General features: G+C 42.9%; 1 protein-coding gene across 1 annotated transcript; it reads left to right on the top strand.

Annotated features, from left to right (window-relative positions):
• The first annotated feature begins 88 nt into the window (after positions 1–88).
• LOC135556136 (BLOC-2 complex member HPS3-like) lies at positions 89–23,610 on the top strand. Its single transcript, XM_064989071.1, has 18 exons — positions 89–691; positions 1,818–2,173; positions 5,027–5,201; positions 8,064–8,241; positions 8,928–9,010; positions 9,178–9,367; positions 9,484–9,565; positions 10,507–10,661; positions 16,364–16,472; positions 16,636–16,913; positions 18,685–18,862; positions 18,990–19,223; positions 20,866–21,051; positions 21,185–21,379; positions 21,678–21,785; positions 21,917–22,123; positions 22,301–22,391; positions 22,846–23,610. The coding sequence occupies exons 1-18, from the start codon at positions 475–477 to the stop codon at positions 22,971–22,973; spliced, it is 3,150 nt and encodes a 1,049-aa protein (XP_064845143.1). The 5' UTR covers positions 89–474; the 3' UTR covers positions 22,974–23,610.
• Positions 23,611–24,704: the final 1,094 nt, after the last annotated feature.

The raw sequence follows: 24,704 nt of genomic DNA, 5'->3' as shown, positions 1-24,704 counted from the left end.
AATCTGGCACTGTGGTTTTACAGCAGATGGAGTTGTGGTGCACAATAGCAAATGAAAGTCGCAGCGCCTTAAATGACAGGGAAATCAACCAATCATCGCTGGAGATGGAGTTGTTGTTTCTGGTTTTCACTTTCACAATTAGCACCGCATGAATTCTTCAAACTGTGTTCCCTTTCAGATATAGTTAGCGTATACGTAGGATTTCTGTGTAGAAAAGAGTGGAGTAAACTTACCAGGGACTAGGTAAAAAAAACAACTAATTTTCAAGATAAACGAATTCTGCCTGCTCATCACAAGACGGTGGGGGCATGTGATATGATCAAGTTATCTAGCTAGCTAGCCTCTGGGTGTAGCTGGCTAACCTCGATATAGACAGTGAAAACCAAGCCCCGTATTATCCAGACAGAAGCGATGTATCTACCTTGATGTACACATCGTGTTTCTCGACGTAAATTACGGGGAAAAACAGTGAAGATGGTTCACGTATACAACTGCCATCCCTTCGCTTCCCAGCAAATAGTGCAAGCCGAACAGGAGCCTGGGTTGGTGTGTTGTGGCGGGGGTGTCTTGTTTGTGGAGTCCGCGGGAGGATGCAAGATCGAGGCATTTCAACTGGAAGCGGAGGGGTGTCCTCTTATCTGCCGCTTCGCCACCATGGGGACTGTGCAGAGCATCCTGCACAGCGAGATAGGTGTGTCACTTTCTTAATTCCACTTATCCTTTCTGTCTTTGCGCTGTTGTTTACTCACATTGTTTATAAACCCAGAGGCGCAGCAAACAGGTCGGGGTTAGGGGTGTGAGAAGTCAATGAGTGAAACATTCTTCCTTTGTTGTTAGTTTTCTCGAAATCTAAAGGCACGACCTCGATTCGAGCCAATGTCTTAAGTTGTTGAACATGTTATTACGCCCCCCCTCCCTCATTCTCGTCAAAAACAAGTTTTATATCGAAGGAGTGCCTTTGATTTGATGGCCTGCCCATGCGAAAAAACATTGCAGCAGGAGCACAACTTTGGTTTTAGAAGTGGGGGGGACATTATTATTATTTCTTGTTTTTATCCAGTTGGATAAATACTCAAAACAGCCTCCCAGGCTGCTCAGAAGCGTCCGCATGGTCCTAAAGCACAACGTCGCATCATTTATTATAAAACTGGTGGGGACAAAAATGCAATTTCAGAATGTGGGGAGGCCTCCCTGTCCCCAATGAAAGTTGCGCCCCACAAATGCAGTATAACTGCAATATAACTTTAGTTAGGGTGCAGTATAACTGCAGTATGCTGCAATTACTGCGTCCAAAATACCACAGTCCGATGCAGTTACTGCATTTTAATGCAGTTTGAAAACGTCAATCTTTTTTTTGTATGGGTGCAAATGCACTGTTCGGATCGAGACGACCGTTAGAACCATTGACGTGTTTCTACGCATAAGCTTTGCTAGCCAACTTTGCCATGACATCGCCTGAAAGTTTGTTCAGGGATTTCTATTGGAGAAGCAGTTTAAGCCTATTTTCATACAGTACTTTGGTAAACTGCTGAGGGAGTGTGGTGCATCAGCATGTGTGTATAGCTAGAGTTTGTAAATTCAGTCAAAGAAAAAAAAACAGTAGTCTAATTTGGATCCCTTGTTAAATTTTTTTTTTTTTTTTTTAAGTGTTTTACATTGAAAATTCATCCAGGCTAATTTCCTACAGAATATACACAGAATATAAATGAATGAATTTGGAATATAATAATTAATAACTCTCCACTCATGACGATGTCCTCATCCGTGTTCTCAATCCTCTCTCCTCTGTCCTCCCTTGTCTTGCCCTCCCACCCCAGGGGACTACCTGGTGACCATCGAGGAGAAGAACAATGTCACCTACCTCCGCACCTACACCAACTGGCGCTACCAGGTGGCCGAGAAGACACGTGTGGGTGTGCGTCTGCTGGGCCACTTCCTGCGTGGCTCATCCATGCGTGGGGCTCCCAAGGAGCAGATGGAGATCATTGAGATTCCGCTGTTTGAGCGCCCACTGTGTGTAGCGTGCTGTGGGGTGACAGGGGACCTGCTGGTGGGCTGTCCTAAGAGCCTGGTGCTGTTCAGTCTCAAGAGACAGGCCCTCAATGATAAGCTCTCCATCCTGGACTTTGAGCGTTGTCTGATCCTCCACCTCCCAGGACTGTCGCCCCAACAGGTAGGGGTTGGGATTTCGGTAATCTCATCTACCAGCCAGTTCTTTCTGTGGAGCCTGTTATATTTGGTAGCATTTATCCTGGAACTGAAAGGACGAGGTTCGGATGTTTGGGAAGGATTTTTGAGGCTCTGTTTTCCATTGTCTCCTTATATGGCTGTGAATGCAAGGAGTAAGTCTGCTTTGCATACAAAATATTCTTTAAATTGGTGCCAAAAGTCTAAGTATTTTTCCACAGAATTCAGAGCAATCCCGTATCAATGAAGAGATATGTGTAATCAAACAACGTAGCCTCAATTATGGAGTTAATCGCACGTTGTAGGTGACTGAATTAACTATTCATGAAAAAAACTCGCAAATGAAATGAAAATGAAATATATTCACTCACAAGCTTAGCCTTTTGTTAACAACACTGTCATCTCAGATTTTCAAAATATGCTTTTCAATCCATCCGGGATGGGGAGTTTCAACAGGTTAACCTCTAGCATTTGTAATCATAGCCTCAAGGAAAATCGCAAATGAAATGAAAGAAATATATTCACTCACTAGCTTAGCCTTTTGTTAACAACACTGTCATCTCAGATTTTCAAAATATGCTTTTCAACCATCGCTACACAAGCAGTTTCGGTAGCCAAATGTGATGTACAAAACGGAACGATTTCTATTTCAGGAAAAACTGCTGTTTGAGTATTTGAGAGGTCTCCTCAGAAATCGATTTTAACCTAAAAATGTTGCATCTCAAAATGCTAAGCTAGCTTAGCATACTCTTACACAAATTAGTCAATTGCTATGGTTCAAAAGTATATTTTGAAAAATCTGATCTTGAGAGCAGGCGCATTATTTTCATTTTATTTGCGATCAGAAATCGGATGGAGCCTGAGTTTCATATCCGGGAGCGTAATCATTAGCCTTAGCCTTTTGTTAACAACACTGTCATCAAGCATTTGTGTAAGAGGTATTGATAGCTAGCATAGCATTAGCCTAGCATTCAGCAGGCAACATTTTCACAAAACCAAGAAAAGCATTCAAATAAAATCATTTACCTTTGAAGAACTTCGGATGTTTTCAATGAGGAGACTCTCAGTTAGATAGCAAATGTTCAGTTTTTCCAGAAAGATTATTTGTGTAGGAGAAATCGCTCCGTTTTGTTCATCACATTTGGCTAAGAAAAAACCCCGAAAATTCAGTCATTACAACGCCAAACTTTTTTCCAAATTAACTCCATAATATCGACAGAAACATGGCAAACGTTGTTTAGAATCAATCCTCAAGGTGTTTTTCACATATCTATTCGATGATAAATCATTCGTGGCGGTTGTGTTTCTCCTCTGAAGAAAAGGAAAGAGATTAGAGATTACACAATAATTTCGACGGAGGACACCAAGCGGGCACCTGGTAAATGTAGTCTCTTATGGTCAATCTTCCAATGATATGCCTACAAATACGTCGCAATGCTGCAGTCAGCTTGGGGAAACGACAGAAAGTGTAGGCTCATTCCTGGCGCATTCACAGCCATATAAGGAGACATTGGAACACAGCGCCTTCAGAATCTGGGCCATTTCCTGTTTGAAATTTTATCTTGGTTTCACCTGTTAGCATAAGTTCTGTGGCACTCACAGATAATATCTTTGCAGTTTTGGAAACGTCAGTGTTTTCTTTCCAAATCTGTCAATTATATGCATAGTCGAGCATCTTTTCGTGACAAAATATCTTGTTTAAAACGGGAACGTTTTTTTATCCAAAAATTAAAAGAGCGCCCCCTATATCGAAGAAGTTAACCTCTCTGGGCAACCCGACGCGCTAGCGTCCCACCTTGCCAACAATAAATGCAAATGCGCTACGCCAAATGCTAATAGCACTCGTTAAAACTCAAACGTTCATTCAAATACACATGCAGGGTACTCAATTCAAGCTACACTCGTTGTGAATCTAGCTAACAAGTCAGATTTTTAAAATGATTTTCGGTCGAAAGCATGAGAAGCTATTATCTGATAGCATGCAACACCCCGAAATACCTGAAGGGGACGTAAACAAAAAAATTAGCGTAGCCGGCGCTACACAAAACGCAGAAATAAAATATAAAACATTCATTACCTTTGACGAGCTTCTTTGTTGGCACTCCTATATGTCCCATAAACATCACAATTGGTTCTTTTTTTCGATTAAATCGGTCCTTGTATACCCAAAATGTCCATTTATGAAGACTGTGTGATCCAGGAAAAACACCGTTTCTAAACGCAACGTTTATTTTTTTAAATTAAAAATGTTGGCTATAAACTTTGACAAAACACTTCAAACTACTTTTGTAATCCAACTTTAGGTATTAGTAAACGTTAATACGCGATCGAATTCATCACGGGGCGATCTGTATTCAATAGCATTAAGTCTTGAGACGATGGTCTATTCTCTCTACCAAAACTTCCTTTGTGATGCAGTGATGACAGGAAGTGCCTCTTCTTCGTTGAACCAAGGAATAACGTCACACCAATTGCCAAGACTGGAGACATCGTGTGGAAGCTGTAGGAATTGTCAAATGGGAGCCATCTATTTTCTCTTCCCATAGACAATATAGGCAACTGGCGCATTGATATTTTTTTTCTTTTGGGTGATCAGTTTTCCTTGGGATTTTCCCGAGACACACGTTCTGTTATAGTCACAGCCGTGGTTTAACCAGTTTTAGAAACTTCAGAGTGTTTTCTATCCACACATACTAATCATATGCATATACTATATTCCTGGCATGAGTAGCAGGACGTTGAAATGTTGCGCGATTTTTAACAAAATGTTGAAAAAAGTAGCCCTAGCTCTAACAGGTTTTAATAGAGTATTTATTAACGTTGCCATCCCTGCCTGCAGGTGGCGATCTGTGCGGGGTACATTGCCCTGCAGGCAGAGCTCGAAGTGCTGGTGGTCAAGCTGGAGAGACTTCCTCGCTCTGCCCCTACCCAGAAGTCAGCTGACAAGAAGTCCCAGGACCACTGTCTAGTCCCCAAGGATATGATCACTGGAGCAGAACACAACAATGAGATAGGTAACATGACTAGCTCTAGACAGTGTGTTTCATGATTAACTACTCACGGTGTGATGTGGTAATGTACAGGAACTCAAGTCCTTTTGTTCACCCGACCTAGAATACCTCACAATCAAATGCCTACGGCATTACCTCCTGAGAGAATTCTCTTCGGTTATCGTCACAGCCGTGTATATTCCCCATCAAGTCGATACTGACGGCTCTCAAGGAACTACACTGGACTTTGTGTAAATTGGAAACCGCATATCCTGAGGCTGCATTTATTGTAGCTGGGGACTTTAATAAGGCAACTCTAAAGAAGACATTACCAATGTTTTATTGACACATTTCCTGCACCACTTGTGCTTAAAAAACTCTCAACCATTACTAATCTCCCTTCCGGGACGGCAACAAGGCCCTCCCCCGCCCTCCCTTCAGCAAATCAGATCATGCCTCCATCCTGTCCTCCCTTCTGAAAGGCAGAAACTCAAACAGGAAGTACACGTGGTAAGGGCCGTTCAACACTGGTCTGACCAATCGGAATCCATTCTTCAAGATTGTTTTGATCACGCTGACAGGGATATGATGGGTTGCCTCTGAGAATAACATTGACGTACGTATACACTAGAGGTTGACCAATTTATGATTTTTCAAAATCATAATACCAATTATTGGAGGACTAAAAAAGCAGATACCGATTAATCGTCCAATTAATTAATTAATTAATTATATATATATATATATGTAATTCAGACAATTACAACAAAACAGAATGAACAATGAACACGTATTTTAACTTAATATAATACGTAAATAAAATCTATTTAGTCTCAAATAAGTAATGAAACATGCTCAATTTGGTTAAAATGCAAAAACACAGTGTTGCAGAAGAAAGTAAAAGTGCAATATGTGCCATCTAAAAAAGCTAACTTATAAGTTCCTTTCTCACAACATATGAAAGCTGGTGGTTCAATATTCCAAGTTCATCAATATTCACAGTTAAGAAGTTTTAGGTTGTTGTTATTATAGGAAATATGACGCGTCAACTATTTCTCTCTCTACCATTTGTATTTCATTTACCTTTGACTATTGGATGTTCTAATAGGCACTTTAGTATTGCCAGCCTAATCTCAGGAGTTGAGAACCTGATGAAGACAGCTTGGCTGTCAAAACGTTGGTAATTCCATTTTTGCATCTGAGCTCCAAGAGTGTGCGGCTCTCTTTTATTTTCAAGGCTTCAAGTCATAAACAGCGCTGTGGTTCAAGCATTGCTAAGAGCTGCTGTCAAACGCAGTAAAGTTTGAATGAATGCTTACGAGCCTGCTGCTGCCTACCATCACTCAGTCAGACTGCTCTATCAAATCATAGACTTAATTATAATATAATAAACACAGAAATACAAGCCTTTGGCCATTAATATGGTCAAATCCGGAAACTATCATTTTGAAAAAAAAATGTTTATTCTTTCAGTGAAATACGGAACCGTTCCGTATTTTATCAAACGGGTGGCAACCCTAAGTCTAAATATTGCAGCTACATTGCACAACCTTCAATGTTATGTCATAATTATGTAAAATTCTGGCAAATTAGTTCGCAACGAGCCAGGCGGCCCAAACTGTTGCATATACCCTGACTCTGCATGCAATGAAAGCAAGAGAGGTGACACAATTTCCTGAGTTGATGTTGCCTGCTAACATGAATTTCTTTCTTTGAACTAAATATGCAGTTTAAAAAAATATATACTTCTGTGTATTGATTTTAAGAAAGGCATTGACGTTTATGGTTTGGTACATTCGTGCAACGATTGTGCTTTTTTCGCGAATACCTTATTTACATAAGTATTCAGACCCTTTGTTATGAGATTCAAAATTGAGTTCAGGTGCATCCTGTTTCCATTGTTCATCCTTGGAATGTTTCTACAACTTGATTGGAGTCGACTTGTGGTAAATTCTATTGATTGGACATGATTTGGAAAGGCACACACCTGTCTATATAAGGTCCCACAGTTGACAGTGAATGTCAGAGCAAAAACCAAGCCATGAAGTCGAAGGAATTGTCCGGAGAGGTCAGAGACAGGATTGTGTCGAGGCACAGATCTGTGAAGGGTACCAAAACATTTCTGCATTATTGAAGGTCCACAAGAACACATTGGCCTAAGATGTTTGGAACCACCAAGACTCTTCCTAGAGCTGACCGCCCTGCCAAACTAAGCAATCGGGGGAGAAGGGCCTTGGTCAGGGAGGTGACCAAGAACCTGATGGTCACTCTGACAGAGCTCTAGAGTTCCTCTGTGGAGATGGTTGTCTTTCTGGAAGGTTCTCCCATCTCTGCATCACTCCACCAATCAGGCCTTTATGGTAAAGTGGCCAGACGGAAGCCACTCCTCAGTAAAAGGCACATGATAGACTGCTTGGAGTTTGCCAAAAGGCACCTAAAGACTCTCAGACCATGAGAAACAAGATTTTCTGGTCTATTGAAACCAAGATTGAACTCTTTGGCCTGAATGCCAAGCATCACATCTGGAGGAAACCTGGCACCATCCCTACGGTGGTAGAATAATAATATAATATAATAATAATAATATATCCCATTTAGCAGACGCTTTTGTCCAAAGCGACTTACAAGTCGGCTGGGGCCACTACTTTTACATATGGGTGGTCCCAGCGGGAATCGAACCCACGACGCTTGGCGTTGCAAGCGCCATGCTCTACCGACTGAGCCACACAGGACCCTGTAACGTATCACACAGGACCCCTGTAACGTATCAAAATGTGGGAAAAGTAAAGGGGTCTGAAAACACTGTACTACAAATTGCACCGTAAATGGTGTGGTTGTGTATTCTGTCTGATTGGGTTGTGTTTATATTGTCTTTGTATTCCCCAGAGGTGAGGAAAGAGGGTCTTGCTGGTCACCTTGATCAGGATGACTTCTTCATATTCCCTAAGCACCAGGAGCTGCTGGGGGACAGGGCTAAGGACTGTGGGGTCAAGGTCTCTCTGGAGTGGACAGGCATGGAGAGTGAGGCCAGGGGTATCCTCGCTATCACCTATATCTTATACAGGTGTGTACGTGTGGGAGCTGTTGTCATGTTTTTTTATTTTGTTTTTTTATTTAACTAGGCAAGTCCGTTAAGAACAAACTCTTATTTACAATGACTGCCTACCCTGACCAAACCCTGACGATGCTGGACCAATTGAGCGCCACCCTATGGAACTTTTAATCACAGCCGGATGTGATTCAGCCTGGATTCAAACCAGGGACTGAAATGACACCTCTTGCACTGAGATGCAGTGCCTTAGACCGTTGCGCCACTGGGAGCCCTTGTCTGTCTGTCTGTCTGTTTCTGTCTGTCTGTCTACGTACGTACGTACTAGGGGTTGGTCTCATCCTATTGGGTCTCCCCTCCTTGCACTGAGATGCAGTGCCTTAGACCGTTGCGCCACTGGGAGCCCTTGTCTGTCTCTGTCTGTGTACTTACGTACTAGGGGTTGGTCTCATCCTATTGGGTCTCCCCTCCTTGCACTGAGATACAGTGCCTTAGACCGTTGCGCCACTAGGAGCCCATGTCTGTCTGTCTGTGTCTCTGTCTGTCTGTGTCTCTGTCTGTCTGTGTCTCTGTCTGTCTGTGTCTCTGTCTGTCTGTCTGTCTCTGTCTGTCTGTCTCTGTCTGTCTGTCTGTCTCTGTCTGTCTGTGTGCGTGCGTGCGTGCGTAGGGGTTGGTCTCATCCTATTGGGTCTCCCCTCCAGACGTTTTGCTCCAGACTTCTTCCAAGGCTGCAGTGTGGAGGATACCCGCCTGCACTCCCTGCAGTTCCACCCTGTATTCACCAGTGAGTCATACCTTCCTTACGCTGTCCCTGCCTATGGAACTAACATGTACTGTAAATCCATAGGTAGGTAGGAGGCACACATATTTTAAAGTAGGACCTATTTCTACATTCCCTCCTTCACTCCTCATCCCTTTCTTTTCTATTGGTCTTCTCTCCCTGACAACCAGGTAACCAGGAAGTGTGTGCTGAGGGGGGGAGAGGGGTGGAGCCGACGTGTGTGTTCTGTTTCTTCTCGCTGCCCAACACGGGCTACGTGTACAGCGTGAGGGGTGGAGTGGAGATGGTCTCAGTCTATCAGTATCCAGAGAAAGCCCAGCAGGCCGTCCTCACTGACCTCTTCCTCCACATCATCACCAAGTAAGGACAGGAGAAAGAATACGAGGTTCAGGAGACTGATATTACTGATTGATTGATTATTTGAGACTGGTCTCATCTACCTCTTCTAAACGTAATAGTACCTGTGTGTTTGGCAGGAATGCTCTCCAGTGTTTCTCAGTGAGGTGTTCTGCAGTGGCAGCCAGAGCTGAGGACCCTTATATCGATACCACCATGAAGGTGAGGATCACTCCACTGCACTTAGCTAATGGAAGACAGATCAATCCCACTTACGCCTACTGCTTACACCTACCTCTATGCATTAGACCTCCTCATTATTGATCTTTGACTGTGTCTTCCCTTGTGTGTGATTGGCTGTGCCTCGGTTGGCTGTGCTCTGATTGGCCCTACTACACAATGAGACAGGAAGCCATTAAAGTGGATAAGAGCTTCTGCAGAACTACAGATGGATGGCTGCTTGGCTCAAGATCAGTGTGTTAGATTCACAAAGATGGAGGAGCTGGAAAGGGGTCAAAATGTCAACCACTTACACAGTTGCAGTTTGTGTTTATACATGTGTGCGTGCCAAACAGTTACACAGTGGAATCAGAGCAGCACACTCGCATATGCGCCTAAGAAATTGATGTGTGCGAACTGAAAAAGTAATGTGTGAGTGCATGTGCATGTGCGAGTGTGAGCACATGTGCAAAGAATTGCTGCTGCAGCTATTTTCAAAGTATTTCTGACGTTTTGTATCATAGCTGGTAGCGAATCACACAAAGAACTACGAAGAGTCCCATATATCCTACAGTTTCGCTCAGCAACTGTGCCTGGGGTGCTGTGCCCGCCGTGAGTGAAGTGCTGAAAGATTCATTGTTGGAAGCGCACAGGCATAGAAGTTGATCGAATTTACCCGAAAGGCTACTAAAGTGTGACTTGGTGTTTCTTGACTATTTACCCTGCCCTGTGACCCATATTCAAACAAAACCATTTAAGCCACCTTCTGTTTCCAGTGTAAGACCATAACATCTGCAAGAAACGGTTGGCATGTAGCAACATTAATGTGATTATTTTAATGAATCCCAAAGATGCAAAAGTGGTAATTGCAATTTCACCGACTAAATGTAAACAACCACCAGGTAATAAGTCGCTTAAGTGTAACTGGCTGTTATGTTGTGCAGGCCTGTCCTCCCATCACCATGGAGGTGTGTGCTTTGCGGATCCAGCTGTTCATTGGTCTAAAGGCTCTGTGTCACGATCGCCACCACATCGTCCTGCTAACCGCTGCAGACGTGGAGACCAGGGAGGACACAGAGAGGGCAGCTCGCAGGAACCTGTAGGTCACACACACACAGTCAGAGACTGTTGTCATAGCTAGAGCTGCACTTGATTAGAAAGGAAATATACCTGTGCAATTGACTCAAACCAAACTAAATACTGCTTCAAAATCTGACGAATTCAAATGATGAGAATGTTATAGATCTATGGTAAGACATCTGATCTAGGGCTGGCCGATATCATATTTTAAGGTAAACCGGTATACATTTTTTCAATACCATCTAAACTCCGCAAAAAAGTAACGTCCTCTAACTGTCAACTGCGTTTATTTTCAGCAAGCTTAATATGTGTAAATATTTGTATTAACATAACATTCTACAACTGAGACACAAACTGAACAAGTTCCACAGACATGCGACTAACAGAAATGGAATAATGTGTCCCTGAATAAAAGGGGGGGGTCAAAAGTAACAATCAGTATCTGGTGTGGCCACCAGCTGCTTTAAGTACTGCAGTGCATCTCCTCCTCATGGACTGCACCAGATTTATCAGTTCTTGCTGTGAGATGTTTCCCCAGTCTTCCACCAAGGCACCTGCAAGTTCCCGGACATTTCTAGGGGAATGGCCCTAGCCCTCACCCGCCGATCCAACAGGTCCCAGACGTGCTCAATGAGATTGAGATGCGGGCTCTTCGCTGGCCATTGCAGAACACTGACATTCCTGTCTTGCAGGAAATCACGCACAGAACGAGCAGTATGGCTGGTGGCATTGTCATGCTGGAGGGTCATGTCAGGATGAGACTGCAGGAAGGGTACCACATGAAAGAAGAGGATGTCTTCCCTGTAATGCACAGCGTTGAGATTGCCTGCAATCACAAAAAGCTCAGTCCGATGATGCTGTGACACATCGCCCCAGACCATGACGATCAATCCCGCTCCAGAGTTCAGGCCTCGGTGTAACGCTCATTCCTTCGACGATAAACATGAATCCGACCATTACCACTGGTGAGACAAAAACGCGACTCGTCAGTGAAGAGCACATTTTGCCAGTCCTGTCTGGTTCAATGACGGTGGGTTAGTGCCCATAGGCAACGTTGTTGCCAGTGATGTCTGGTGAGAACCTGCCTTACAACAGGCCTACAAACCCTCAGTCCAGCCTCTCTCAGCCTATTGCGGTCAGTCTGAGCACTGATGAAGGGATTGTGCGTTCCTGGTGTAACTCGGGTAGTTGTTGCCATCTTGTACCTGTCCCGCAGGTGTGATGTTCGGATGTACCGATCTTGTGCAGGTGTTTTACACGTGGTCTGCCACTGCGAGGTCAATCAGCTGTCCATCTTGTCTCCCTGTAGCTGTCTTAGGGGTCTCACAGTACGGACATTGCAATTTATTGCCCTGGCCACATCCGTAGTCCTCATGCCTCCTTGCAGCATGGCTAAGGCACGTTCACGCAGATGAGCAGGGACCTTGGGCATCTTTCTTTTGGTGTTTTTCAGATTCAGTAGAAAGGCCTCTTTAGTGTCCAAAGCATTCATAACTGTGACCTTAATTGCCTACCGTCTGTAAGTTTTTAGTGTCTTAATGACCGTTCCACAGGTGCATGTTCATTAATTGTTTATTGAACAAGCATGGGAAACAGTGTTTCAACTCTTTACAAAATTTAGATTTTTACGAATGACATTTGAAAGACAGGGTCCTGAAAAGGGGACATTTTTTTTGTGCTGAGTTTATAATGGTATTTTGATACAGATAAATTAATTTAAAGTTAATTCACTGTCAGTTTTGACCTAGTTTGGTTGAGTATAAAACAATCCGTATGTAGAAAGCCTGTTAAAACCACTTAGAATTAATTTGTTGCCTTCCTAGGTGTCGTGCACTTTTCATAAAACAAATTTAGAGCTTATATTATTCAGAAACATAAAATACTGTCAAAAATGTAGAAATATTGGGATATATTTTGGCCAAATCACCCAGACAAAATCTGATCATACCCATATAACAACTTTCTGTGTAGCACAATTACAGAAACATTGTCACTACACACATTCATCATTTATGAAGCACTGAAACTACACTCTATTTCTTCACATTGGTATTCAAAACATTGCATTGTAAGGATATACAGAACCAGTCAAAAGTTTGCTATTTTCTACATTGTAGAATAATAGTGAAGACATCAAAAATGATGAAATAACACATATGGCATCATGTCGTAACCAAAACATATATTTGAGATTCAAAGTGGCCACCCTTTGCCTTGATGACAGCTTTGCACACTCTTGGCATTCTCTCAACCAGCTTCATTAGGTAGTCACTTGGAATGCATTTCAGTTAACAGGTGTGCCTTGTTAAAAGTTAATTTGTGGAATTTCTTTCCTCAGTGCATTTAAGCCAGTCAGTTGTGTTGTTACACGGTAGGGGTGGTATACAGAAGATAGCGCTGTTTGGTAAAAGGCCACGTCCATATTATGGCAAGAACAGCTCAAATAAGCAAAGAGAAATGACAGTCCATCATTACTTTAAGACAAAAAGGCCAGTCAATGCCTAGCAGGACACCTGTCGACAAGTTCCGGTGAAATTGGAGGTAGCACAATTCAAATAAATAATCATAAAAATTATGGATATTAAACATATGTACATACAAGTGTCCCATATCGGTCAAAAGCTTAAATTCTTGTTCATCTAACTGCATTGTCAGATTTACAATATGCTTTACAGCGATAGCATGCACTGCGATTGTTTGAGGACGGCGCCCCATATCAACATTTTTCCACCGGCACAGGCTTCATAAAATCACAAATAGTGAAATGCAGAAATGTTTTGTTACCCTTCCCCAGATCTGTGCCTCAACACAATTCTGTCTCAAAGCTTTACGGACAATTCCTTCTACCTCATGGCTTGGTTTTTGCACATGCACTGTGGGACCTTCTACAGACAGGGGTGTCCCTTTTCATGTACAATCAATAGAATTTACCACAGCTGGACTCCAATCAAGTTGTAGAAACATCTCAAGGATGATCAATGGAAACAGGATGCACCTGAGCTCAATTTCGAGTCTCATAGCAAAGGTTCTGAAAACCCATGTAAATAAGTTATTTCAATTTTTTATTTTTAATACATTTGCAAACATTTCTAAAAACCCGTTTCGCTTTGTCATTATGGGGTATTGTGTGTAGATTGATAAAAAAAAATACTCACCAATTTTAGAGTAAGACTAACAATTCAAAATATTTTCTGAATGCACTGTATGCATAAGCTCTAATATGCATGTGGGTGTTTTGATTTAATAATCCCCTTAGAAGGTGCTGTACATTTTGTTGTTAGGCTTTGAAACGACATCAACAATGACCGTGTTTTTACACTCAGTTTCAACCAGTTGTTGAACTTCTTTCTACAGATTGATCATCACAGTAAGATGAGCACAATACTATTTTGATGGTAAATGTTTCATGTGATTGTCGATTGCATTGATGTAAGAGTGGTTAGTGGGACAATAGAGCGCCGAGTACCAGGCCATTGGCGACCTGATGGTTGTTAATGAGTTGGGTACTGTCAACGCATGTCCAGAGTACGTAAGAGTAGATTACCGTGACTCAACGGTCACATGGATTTTACTGACCTCCTCAACAGCCCTAATCATACCCATAACATGATGCAGCAAATTAATAACTTCACAATGCTCAAAGGGATATTCAATGTCTGATTGTTTTTATTTTTACCCATTTACCAATTGGTGACCTTCTTTTCGAGGCATTGGAAAACCTCTCTGGTCTTTGTGGTTGAATCTGTGTTTGAAATTCACTGCTCGACTGAGGAACCTCAAATAATTGTGTGCAGGGGTGCAACTTTGGTTTTAGAAGTGGGGGGGACATAATATAATTGGTTATTTATATACAGTATATTAGTACAAGTCAAAAGTTTGGACACACCTACTCATTCAAAGTTTTTTTCTTTATTTTTACTATTTGTACATTGTAGAATAATAGTGAAGACATCAAAACTATGAAATAACACATGGAATCATGTAGTAAACAAAAAAAGTGTTCAACAAACAAAATTTAAAGAAAAACCCTGAGTAGGTGTTCTAAAACTTTTGATCAGTATATTTTCAAATAACTGCCCTTTTTCTATCCGCAAATTGGGCGAACAAATCTGTCTAAAAGAAATCTGTGCGGCCCTCTGTTGAATATTGAAATCCTGATGTGGCCATCAAGCCAAAAACTTTGCCCACCCTTGCTCTTGAGTCAGGCGCAGTAGGATTATTAAACGTTAATGTTCACTGTACATGATGTACATGATGTTCCATGTACAGTGCCTTCAGAAAGTATCTCCAACCCTTTACTTTTTCGCATTTTGTTGTGTTACAGCCTGAATTAAAAATGGATCAAATGTTGATTTTGTGTCACTGGCCTACAAACAATAACCCATAATGTCAAAGTAGAATTATGTTTTTAGACATTTTTACTAATTCATAAAAAAATGAAAAGCTGAAATGTCTTGAGTCAATAAGTATTCAACCCATTTCTTATGGCAACCCTAAATATGTTCAGGAGGAAAAATGTGCTTAACAAGTCACATAATAGATTTCAAGGTGTCACTGACTGTGTGCAGTAATAGTGTTTAACATAATTTCTGAATGACTACCTCATATCTGTACCCCACACATACAATCGGGCGCAAATTTCATTTTTGTCCCGCACCAGTCAAAAGTTTGGATACACCTACTCATTCAAGGGTTTTTCTTTATTTTTACTATTTTCTACATTGTAGAATAATGATGAAGACATAAACTATGTTCTAAAGCGTTTGACCTGTAGTGTAGGTCCATTATAATTTCTACATACTTTCTATCTAGTTCTAAAGGTTCAAGTTTACCCTGGAATGTCCCGCACGCTGTGGTTTGTCCACCCCTGCTCTAGAGAGCATGAAGGATCCAGAGGTCGGAAGAAACAACTATATCTGATATTTTCATGAGAACTTATTTCTCAACTTTATTTATGTGATCAAGCCATGTGCAACAGGCACCACATGACCACTAGAATTAAGAAGTGAGGCCAGGCATTCACAGAAGCGAAGTAAGGCAACAGTAAGGAAATTCCTATCCTCCACCAAGCTGACCCTTACTCCAAATCACACACAAATCACACACAGGGGGCCTTCATATTATATGAGAGTGCTTGGCACTGTAGCCGTAAGCTACTTAGGAAGGAGAAGTAGAGGCAGTGTTTAACTGGCTAATAGTGTCCGGTCCGTCATTAGCTGTAGCTGCTAGAGGCTATACAGGACATATAGCAGATAGAACACGCACGCACAATGGGTTCAGCACATGGTCTGTAGGCCTTGTGCGTTAACTTGTGGAGTCATGAAGAAAAACATGCAACATGTTTGATTCACATCAACTCCAGAAACACTGCCCTCAATAACTTCCACTGGTGATTGTTTTGGATTTGTAGGTAGTCATGCTCGCTAGTTCCTTAAACGAACCTCTCAGTTAAACTGAAACTAAATGTTTGGTGTTCTTTTACCGACTAGGTTTGTGCCATTCAAGTGAACTCAAATTGAGCTAGAGAGTTAGCGTTCTCCATGGTCCACACCAGGAGTTTACTGTAACCTCTTGTGTTTAATGTTATTGGAGCTGAGCTGTAGTTTCTGACCTAGAAGCTGTAATATCAGCCATCTGTGGCCCAGAATGACCGTTATTACAGAAGTGACTGGCGTTATGGAGATGAGCTGACTGTACTTCTTGCCTGACCTCTGATCCCAGGAACAGGAAGTCATCCTCCACCAAGCACCGGGATCCCATTGAGATGAGTCGCGGCTGGAATCTATACGTGGTCGACACCGTCCCCCCACTCCAACTCTACAATGAGATGGTACAGTACCTCAACACCAGAACAACATGTCAACCAAAGCCTTAATGTTTACGAGACATTACTCATTTTTACCATTCATTTTTCTTTGGCTCTGTTGTGCTGAATGATGTGTTTTTGCTGTTTAACCTGTTGTACTCAACAATGAACCTTTTCTCTGGGCTAGGTGGAGTATAGTAAGAAGTATGAGGAGACCAACCCTCTGTCTCAGAGCTGTCTGCACCTGCTCAGTGAGGCCCACCTCCTCCTGAGAGCCACGCTCCTGGACCCCCGGGTTGGAAATCCAGTGGAGCAGCCTCAGAGCAGTGACCAGAACCTAGCCCGGTCCCTGGGATATACAGCAACAGACAAAATAGGCAGCACCACTGACAGAACCACAGACAGACAGGAGCTACAGAAGGCCTTCCAGGAGAGCTGTGCCCATTTAGGAGACTGCTTCAGTAGGTCAGTTGGTTCGGGGTCACATTAAAATCAAGGTTGATTGATAGGTTATTTATTTATACGGTATGTTAGTTGATTAATATGCTAGTTTACTGATTTTATATGTTAGCTAATTGATTGATTGATTGATTTTTGTTGATTTGTTTTTGGACTGGTTTGCCCATTTGTCAACAACTATTTTTCAAATGTGTTACTGGACACTTAATGTGAAGCGTGACTATCTCTTCCACATACAGTGGGGCAAAAAAGTATTTAGTCAGCCACCAATTGTGCAAGTTATCCCACTTAAAAAGTTGAGAGAGGCCTGTAATTTTCATCATAGGTACATGACAGATGACAGACAAAATTTGAAAAAAAATCCAGAAAATCACATTGTAGGATTTTTAATGAATTTATTTGCAAATTATGGTGGAAAATAAGTATTTGGTCAATAACAAAAGTTTATCTCAATCCTGTTATATACCCTTTGTTGGCAATGACAGAGGTCAAACGTTTTCTGTAAGTCTTTTCACACACTTGCTGGTATTTTGGCCCATTCCTCCATGCAGATCTCCTCTAGAGCAGTGATGTTTTGGGGCTGTTGCTGGGCAACACAGACTTTCAACTCCCTCCAAAGATTTTGTATGGGGTTGAGATCTGGAGACTGGCTAGGCCACTCCAGGACATTGAAATGCTTCTTACGAAGCCACTCCTTCGTTGCCCGGGCGGTGTGTTTGGGATCATTGTCATGCTGAAAGACCCAGCCACGTTTCATCTTCAATGCCCTTGCTGATGGAAGGAGGTTTTCACTCAAAATCTCACGATACATGGCCCCATTCATTCTTTCCTTTACACGGATCAGTCGTCCTGATCCCTTTGCAGAAAAACAGCCCCAAAGCATGATGTTTCCATTCCCATGCTTCACAGTAGGTTTTTACCAAAAGGTTCTATTTTGGTTTCATCTGACCATACGACATTCTCCCAATCTTCTTCTGGATCATCCAAATGCTCTCGAGCAAACTTCAGACGGGCCTGGACATGTACTGGCTTAAGCAGGGGGACACGTCTGGCACTGCAGGATTTGAGTCCCTGGCGGCGTAGTGTGTTACTGATGGTAGACTTTGTTACTTTGGTCCCAGTTCTCTGCAGGTCATTCACTAGGTCCCCCCGTGTGGTTCTGGGATTTTTGCTCACCGTTCTTGTGATCATTTTGACCCCACGGGGTGAGATCTTGCGTGGAGTCCCAGATCGAGGTAGATTATCAGTGGTCTTGTATGTCTTCCATTTCCTAATAATTGCTCCCACAGTTGATTTCTTCAAATCAAGCTGCTTACCTATTGCAGATTCAGTCTTCCCAGCCTGGTGCAGGTCTACAATTTTGTTTCTGGTGCCCTTTGACAGCTCTTTTCGTCTTGGTCATAGTGGAGTTTGGAGTGTGACTGTTTGAGGTTGTGGATAGGTGTCTTTTATACTGATAACAAGTTCAAACTGGTGCCATTAATACAGGTAATGAGTGGAGGACAGAGGACCCTCTTAAAGAAGAAGTTACAGGTCTGTGAGAGCCAGAAATCTTGCTTGTTTGTAGGTGACCAAATACTTATTTTCCACCATAATTTGCAAATAAATTCATTAAAAATCCTACAATGTGATTTTCTGGATTCTTTTTCTCTAATTTTGTCTGTCATAGTTGAAGTGTAAATATGATGAAAATTACAGGCCTCTCATCTTTTTTAAGTGGGAGAACTTACACAATTGGTGGCTGACTAAATACTTTTTTGCCCCACTGTATGTGTAGGTTTGATAAGCATGACTGCCACCTGTCCCTGCCCTACTATAAGATGTCAGGCCTGTCTGTGACAGAGGTGATCTCCAGGAACAGGTGTCTGTCCAGTAGCCCCTGTGGCTATGGGAAGGGGTTCCTCTTCTTCCTCAAACACTCACTCTATGAGGAGACCATGGAGGAGCTCACTGAGGTAGCTACACCAGTCCTTGGAGACCTCCAGCCATTCCACATTTTTGTTAAATTCCAACACAAGCACATCTGATTCAATAGTGTTGAATGTTGATAGCCAAGGGTTCTTGCCTGTGTGTGTAATGTAGGAGACAGCCAACGAGGTGCTGGATATCTTCGGTGTGACCGAGCCGTCCCAGCTCCCCCATGTTATATCCAGCCCCTCCATGGTCAGAGCCAGCCCTGACAGTGGCCTGGCCCACCTAGAGCGCCTGGAGTCCATCGGAGCCCCCTCTGTACCCCTCAGTCTCTCCAAGGCTGCCCTGGCCCTCCGCATGGGAGACCTGCAGCTCTACAGACAACACATGGACAGACACACAGAGGTTTGTGTATATTGACTGCGTGTGTGTATTGAAATGTAGATTATATTGTACTGTGATGTTTCACTGTGGATCCAAATAAAGTGGTTTAGTATGTAGATGTGGTATACGTACTACTGCGTATTTCATGATGTGTGTAATTTAAAGGCGCAATAGGTAGAAATCGCTCCGCCATTTCCTGGTTGCTGAAATTCTAATAGTTGAAATCAAATTTTATTTGTCACATGCGCCGAATACAACGGTATAGAACATATAGTAGACCTTACAGTGAAATGCTTACTTACAAGCCATTAACCAACAATGCAGTTTAAAGAAAACAGGGGGAAAAAAGATAAGATAAGAATAACAAATAATGAAAGAGCAGCAGTACATAACAATAGTAAGGCTATATACAGGGGGTACCAGTACGAGTCAATATCAATGTGTGGTGGCACCAGTATTGAGGTTATATGTACATGTAGGTAGAGTTATTAAAGTGTCTATGCATAGATAATAACAGAGTAGCAACAGTGTAGAAGAGGGGGGGAGCAATGCAACTAGTGTGGGTAGCCATTTGATTAGCTGTTCAGGAGTCTTATGGCTTGGGGGTAGAAGCTAGGTAGGAGCCTCTTACCGTGCGGTAGCAGAGAGAACAGTCTATGACTAGGGTGGCTGGAGTCTTTGACTATTTTTAGGGCCTTCCTCTCACACTGGAATAGATGTCCTGGATGGCAGAAAGCTTGGCCCTGGTGATGTACTGGGACGTATGCACTACCCTCTGTAGTGCCTTGTTGTCGGAGGCAGAGCAGTTTCCTTAGATATTGTGCACCAGCTGTTGTTCACATATATGCATAGGCCCCTGCCCCTTGTCTTACCAGAGGCTGCCGTTCTGTCCTGCCAATGGAGTGGATAACCCGACAGCTGTATGTTCTTAATGTTGTCGTTCAGCCACAACTCAGTGAAACATAAGAAATAACCATTTTTAATGTCCCGTTGATAGGATATACATGCTTTCCGATCGTCCCATTTATTTTCCAGCAATTGAACATTAGCTAGCAGGAAGGAAGGCAAGGGCAGATTAGCCACTCGTCGCCTAATTCTCAGGCACCCTGATCTTTTTCCACAAAATATAAGTTTCCTTCTCCAGTGAATCACGGGGATCTGGGCATGGTCGGGTGTCTGTAGTAGTATATCCCTCCCGTCTGACTCATTGAAGGGCTCTTCATCCAGTTTGAGGTGAGCAATCACAGTTCTGATGTCCAGAAGCTCTTTTCGGTCATAAGACACAGTAGCAGCAACATTATGTACAAAACAAGTTACGAACAATGTGAAAAAAAAAAAAAAAAAAATAGCATGGTTGGTTAAGAGCCGATAACATGATTAATTATGTGACAAAACAAGCAGTCACTATGTAGAGAATCATTGTACCATCTAAACCACTGTGAAATATCTTTTCCATAATCAAAAAAAGTAAAAGATGCAAAAAAAATAACTTAAGAACGGGAAGCATAGAAATAGCACACACAAAACAGATCTACCACTTCTTAAACTTGCTTTCAATGAGAAGGACAGATCTATAACTCACATTTCTATGTAAATTTGGTCGGGTTGCCTAAAAAGTTACATATTGTAGCTTTAACTGTCTATGTACTATATACCTACCTAGATGCTGCAGGTATATGGGTTCATCGAGGAGCACAAACTGCTGCTGCATGGCAGAGGGCACACGGTGGTGCCCACCCCCCTGGCACGCCACCTCAGGGACAGCCAGGAAGGTCTGCTGGTAGCAGCCATGGTTGCGCTACACGAGAATAACAAGGTCAAACTGGACGAGGCTGACCTCTTCTTCCAGGTTAGGGTTACATTGTTTGTGTGTAAGTCATTCCTATAGGATTTCTGTAGGATTTCCTGATCCCAAGTATGATCTTTAAAATGTTCATGTGTCATTGTGAATGTATTGAAATGTGTATGTGTGTGTCCTGTAGAAGCTTTGTGGGAACCTGTCAGGGCCCCAGGGAGGCCCTCAGCTGCTGGTGGACTTCTGGGAGGCCCTGCTGATGGCCTCATCACAGGAAGCTGTCATCCAGGAGCTGCTGTTCCGCCTCACCTCTGTCTACATTGACCGCGTCACGCGCCGAGACAGCCACAGCACAAAACCACTCAAGACCGCAGACGACCTGGTTTGTTTCTGTCTCTGTAGTTTGTGTTCTTGTCACTATGGCATGATGTTCCCCAGGGTTATAGCCTAGCTAGGAGGTAGTAGAGAGGTAGTCCTACAGTAAAGCTGTCTACATATCGGTTGTGTATCTGTTGTGTAGATCAGAGGTTTTCAAACCTCTCCTCAGGAGACCCCCAGATGTTTTAACTATTTCGCAGCCAGCATACCTGATTCAAGTTGTCCACTAACCATCAAGCCATTTTATAGGTGCATCAGGTGGGCTAGTTCAGGACCACAACAACATTGTTTCTGTGTTGTAGATCAACTCATGTTCTCACTATGGTGTGCCGTATCCCTGGGTCAGCATCCTGACTCCAGCTCACTTCAGTATCATTCAAGATCACCAGGAGGACCTCCAGAAACTACAGGTCAATCTCTCTACATTGTCTATCAATTAACCAACCAATCAACATGTAAAATAAAGCTTTGTTAAGCCTTACTTGTAAATTCACCAATATGGTGAACAAACAATACACTCTCAATGTTCACTCCTCCCCAGTCCCTGCTGTGCGGTCCCACCCTGGATGTGTCGTCCATCCTGCCCCTGTTGGAGCAGCTGCCAGACGGGGACAACGCAGGGCTAAGTGTGCACTTGCTCTGTGCCACCAAGCTGGACCACCACGAGAGCTCCATCGAGAGGCTTCTAGACCGATGTCCTCAGGCAATCATCCCCTACGCTAACCACGAGCTGCAGAACAACAAAATGGTGGGTACTGCTATGCACTGTAACTCTCACCCTACTGTGAAACGCACTGCCCCAACTCCTCTGACCCTACTGCGGAACTCAATAGTATTTGCCCAACCTTAAATCCTCATAACCCCTTACCTTAATCCTAAAGTCTGAACTCTAACATTTGTATTATATTCATGTGATTTTGTTCAGACTCTGTGGTGGCAGAAACTGTTTCCTGAGCTGTGTGAGAGAACCAGAGCAGCAGGGGGAGAGAACACCATCTTACTGTCTGCACTCAAAGGTACACTTAGACTAGCCTGTGATTCAAGCATAGGGTTTAACTCCATAATGTCACCTCTTTTGCTGTAGTTAAAATGGGAAATCTGCAGTTTTGGTAAACAGCTGAGGGATGGGGCTGGAGAAATGTAACCAGTCCTAAATTAATAGACAGTGTTATGGATGCAAGAATTGACCATCCATGATATCAAACTTATAGTTTTAACTATGTTTTGAGGCTATAGAGGTTTTGTTTACAATTCCATTGTTTACACACAGAGGACTAAAACAATCGTATATTTTTGGTTTCTGATGGGGTACGACAGTTGAACTAAGATCATGAGGCATGTATAAGTTCTATTCCTCAAGAATCAAATCGGTATATCATTAATAAAAAAATATATATGCAGAACTCGCTGATTGTCCCTTTAATATTCAGAGAGTTTGGGCCGCAACATCTGTATTTTCCCCGACAACAGAAACGCTGGTGGTTGTTGCCATGGAGCTGAATCCACTGGAGTTTCTGGACCTGTTGCCTGATGACGGGACGGCACACTTCTTCCTGCCTCACCTGCTGGAGTGCAGCCAGAGAAATCTCATGACGTAAGAACCGTGTGGAACAGATGCACAGTTGCTCTAAAAAAAAAAAATGAAGAAAAAAAAACATTCCATGGTCCACCCAATTTCTAGGACAGCTTTTGAATAAGTAGAACACAAGTGTCCATTAAGCAAACATTCCAAATGATATGCTGGTTTGAATGGGAATTTCCCTAACGATTCTAATGCAATAGAGGGTCCTAAACCTGGACCGTACTGGACAATCAACCACTTAGTGTGGAGTGAGCCTCTCAAACACTACCGACTACTGTAGAGCCTAATGAAAATGGCCCACACACCAAAAACAACCATGTTTGTAGTTATTAGTTAAATGAGGTGCAGAGACACTGATTTTACGACCTCACTTTGTCTTTCTGTTCCCAAGTATGGATGCCGTGTTCCTAGTCATACCCCGCAGTGGTACTAGTCCTCTATGTAGACTCCCCTGATACACTGCGAGACCTTTTCTTTACGACAGAGTATTATGAACTTGATGTTAAGTTACACACTGGACTGTTCTGGCTTTTCTTCTGTTTATTGGGTGAAGAGAAAAGGTGGTTCAATAACATGGAATGAAGGAAGCTATGACCTCACTGTATAATCGTGATGTTTTGCTTGCGGCATTAATAAATGCTCTAAAAAAATAATTTGCATTCTTTTCCTTTCACCATGTGTATATATGCCAATGTTGGACAAACAAAAGGATGTTATATTTTCAAAACTGATTTCAGAGCATTGACATTTAGACAAGCATCAACATTTGAGTAATTTAGCAGACGTTCTTATCCAGAGCGACTTAATGCATTCATCTTCTAGGTGAGACAAAACAGGCATAGCTGCTGTTCCGCCTCACCTCTGTCTACATTGACCGCGTCACGCGCCGAGACAGCCACAGCACAAAACCACTCAAGACCGCAGACGACCTGGTTTGTTTCGGTCTCTGTAGTATGTTCTTGTCATTATGGCATGATGTTCCCCAGGGTTATAGCCTCACAGGTATAGTAAAGACACTTTTCCTCAAAGTATCTATCAGCAAAGTCAGAGCTAGAGGGGGATGTTTTAAAGACGCTCTTTAAAGAGGATACGATTTCAGGTGTTTTCGGAAGTGGGGGGGTGGAGTGCTTGGGTTGGGGTGTAGTGGACGCAAGCTTTGACGGTCATCTAGGGTCACGCCAAGATTCTTTGCACTCCAGGAAGGCGATATTGGAGTTGTCAACAGTGATGGAGAGACACACCAAAAGTGAGTGTATGTGGTGCACACGTCACCTGCCAGGAGTGGCCTGCCAATCCAAGAGTTTGCGGAGCCTGAGACACCCAGCCCTGAGAGGGTGGAGAGGATCTGATAGTTCACTGTGTTGAAGGGAGCGGCTAGATCTAGAAGGATGAGAACAGAGGAGAGAGAGTGAGCTTTGGCAGTGCGAAGAGTCTCTGACACAGAAGTGTAGTCTTGAAGCCTGACTGGTTAAGGTCAAGAGATGGTTCTGAGAGAGATGACGAGAGAGTTGAGCACAGACCGCACGCTCCAGTGTTTTGGAAATAAAAGGGATACAGGTCTATAGGTGACATCAGATGAGTGTTGGTTTCTTGAGGGGAGTGATTCGGGCCGTTTTGAAGTCAGAGGGGACACAGCCAGTGGTCAGGAATGAGTTGATGAGGGAAGTGAGGAATGGGAGAAGCTCTCCAGAGATGATCTGGAGGGGATGGGGTCAAGCGGGCAGGTTGTCGGTGGCCAGACCTCTCT

Source organism: Oncorhynchus masou, chromosome 15 (assembly GCF_036934945.1).
Source record: "Oncorhynchus masou masou isolate Uvic2021 chromosome 15, UVic_Omas_1.1, whole genome shotgun sequence".
In the NCBI taxonomy this organism is placed as follows: Eukaryota; Metazoa; Chordata; class Actinopteri; order Salmoniformes; family Salmonidae; genus Oncorhynchus; species Oncorhynchus masou.
This window is presented reverse-complemented; position numbering and strand designations above follow the sequence as displayed.

What these genes read in the sequence shown, in the direction of transcription:
- LOC135556136 (XM_064989071.1), top strand. Translation starts at nt 475, where the DNA reads ATGGTTCACGTATACAACTGCCATCCCTTCGCTTCCCAGCAAATAGTG. An exon ending in CATCCTGCACAGCGAGATAG is followed by an intron (nt 692 to 1,817) that starts GTGTGTCACTTT and finishes CTCCCACCCCAG; the next exon opens with GGGACTACCTGGTGACCATC. An exon ending in ACATGGACAGACACACAGAG is followed by an intron (nt 19,224 to 20,865) that starts GTTTGTGTATAT and finishes ATACCTACCTAG; the next exon opens with ATGCTGCAGGTATATGGGTT.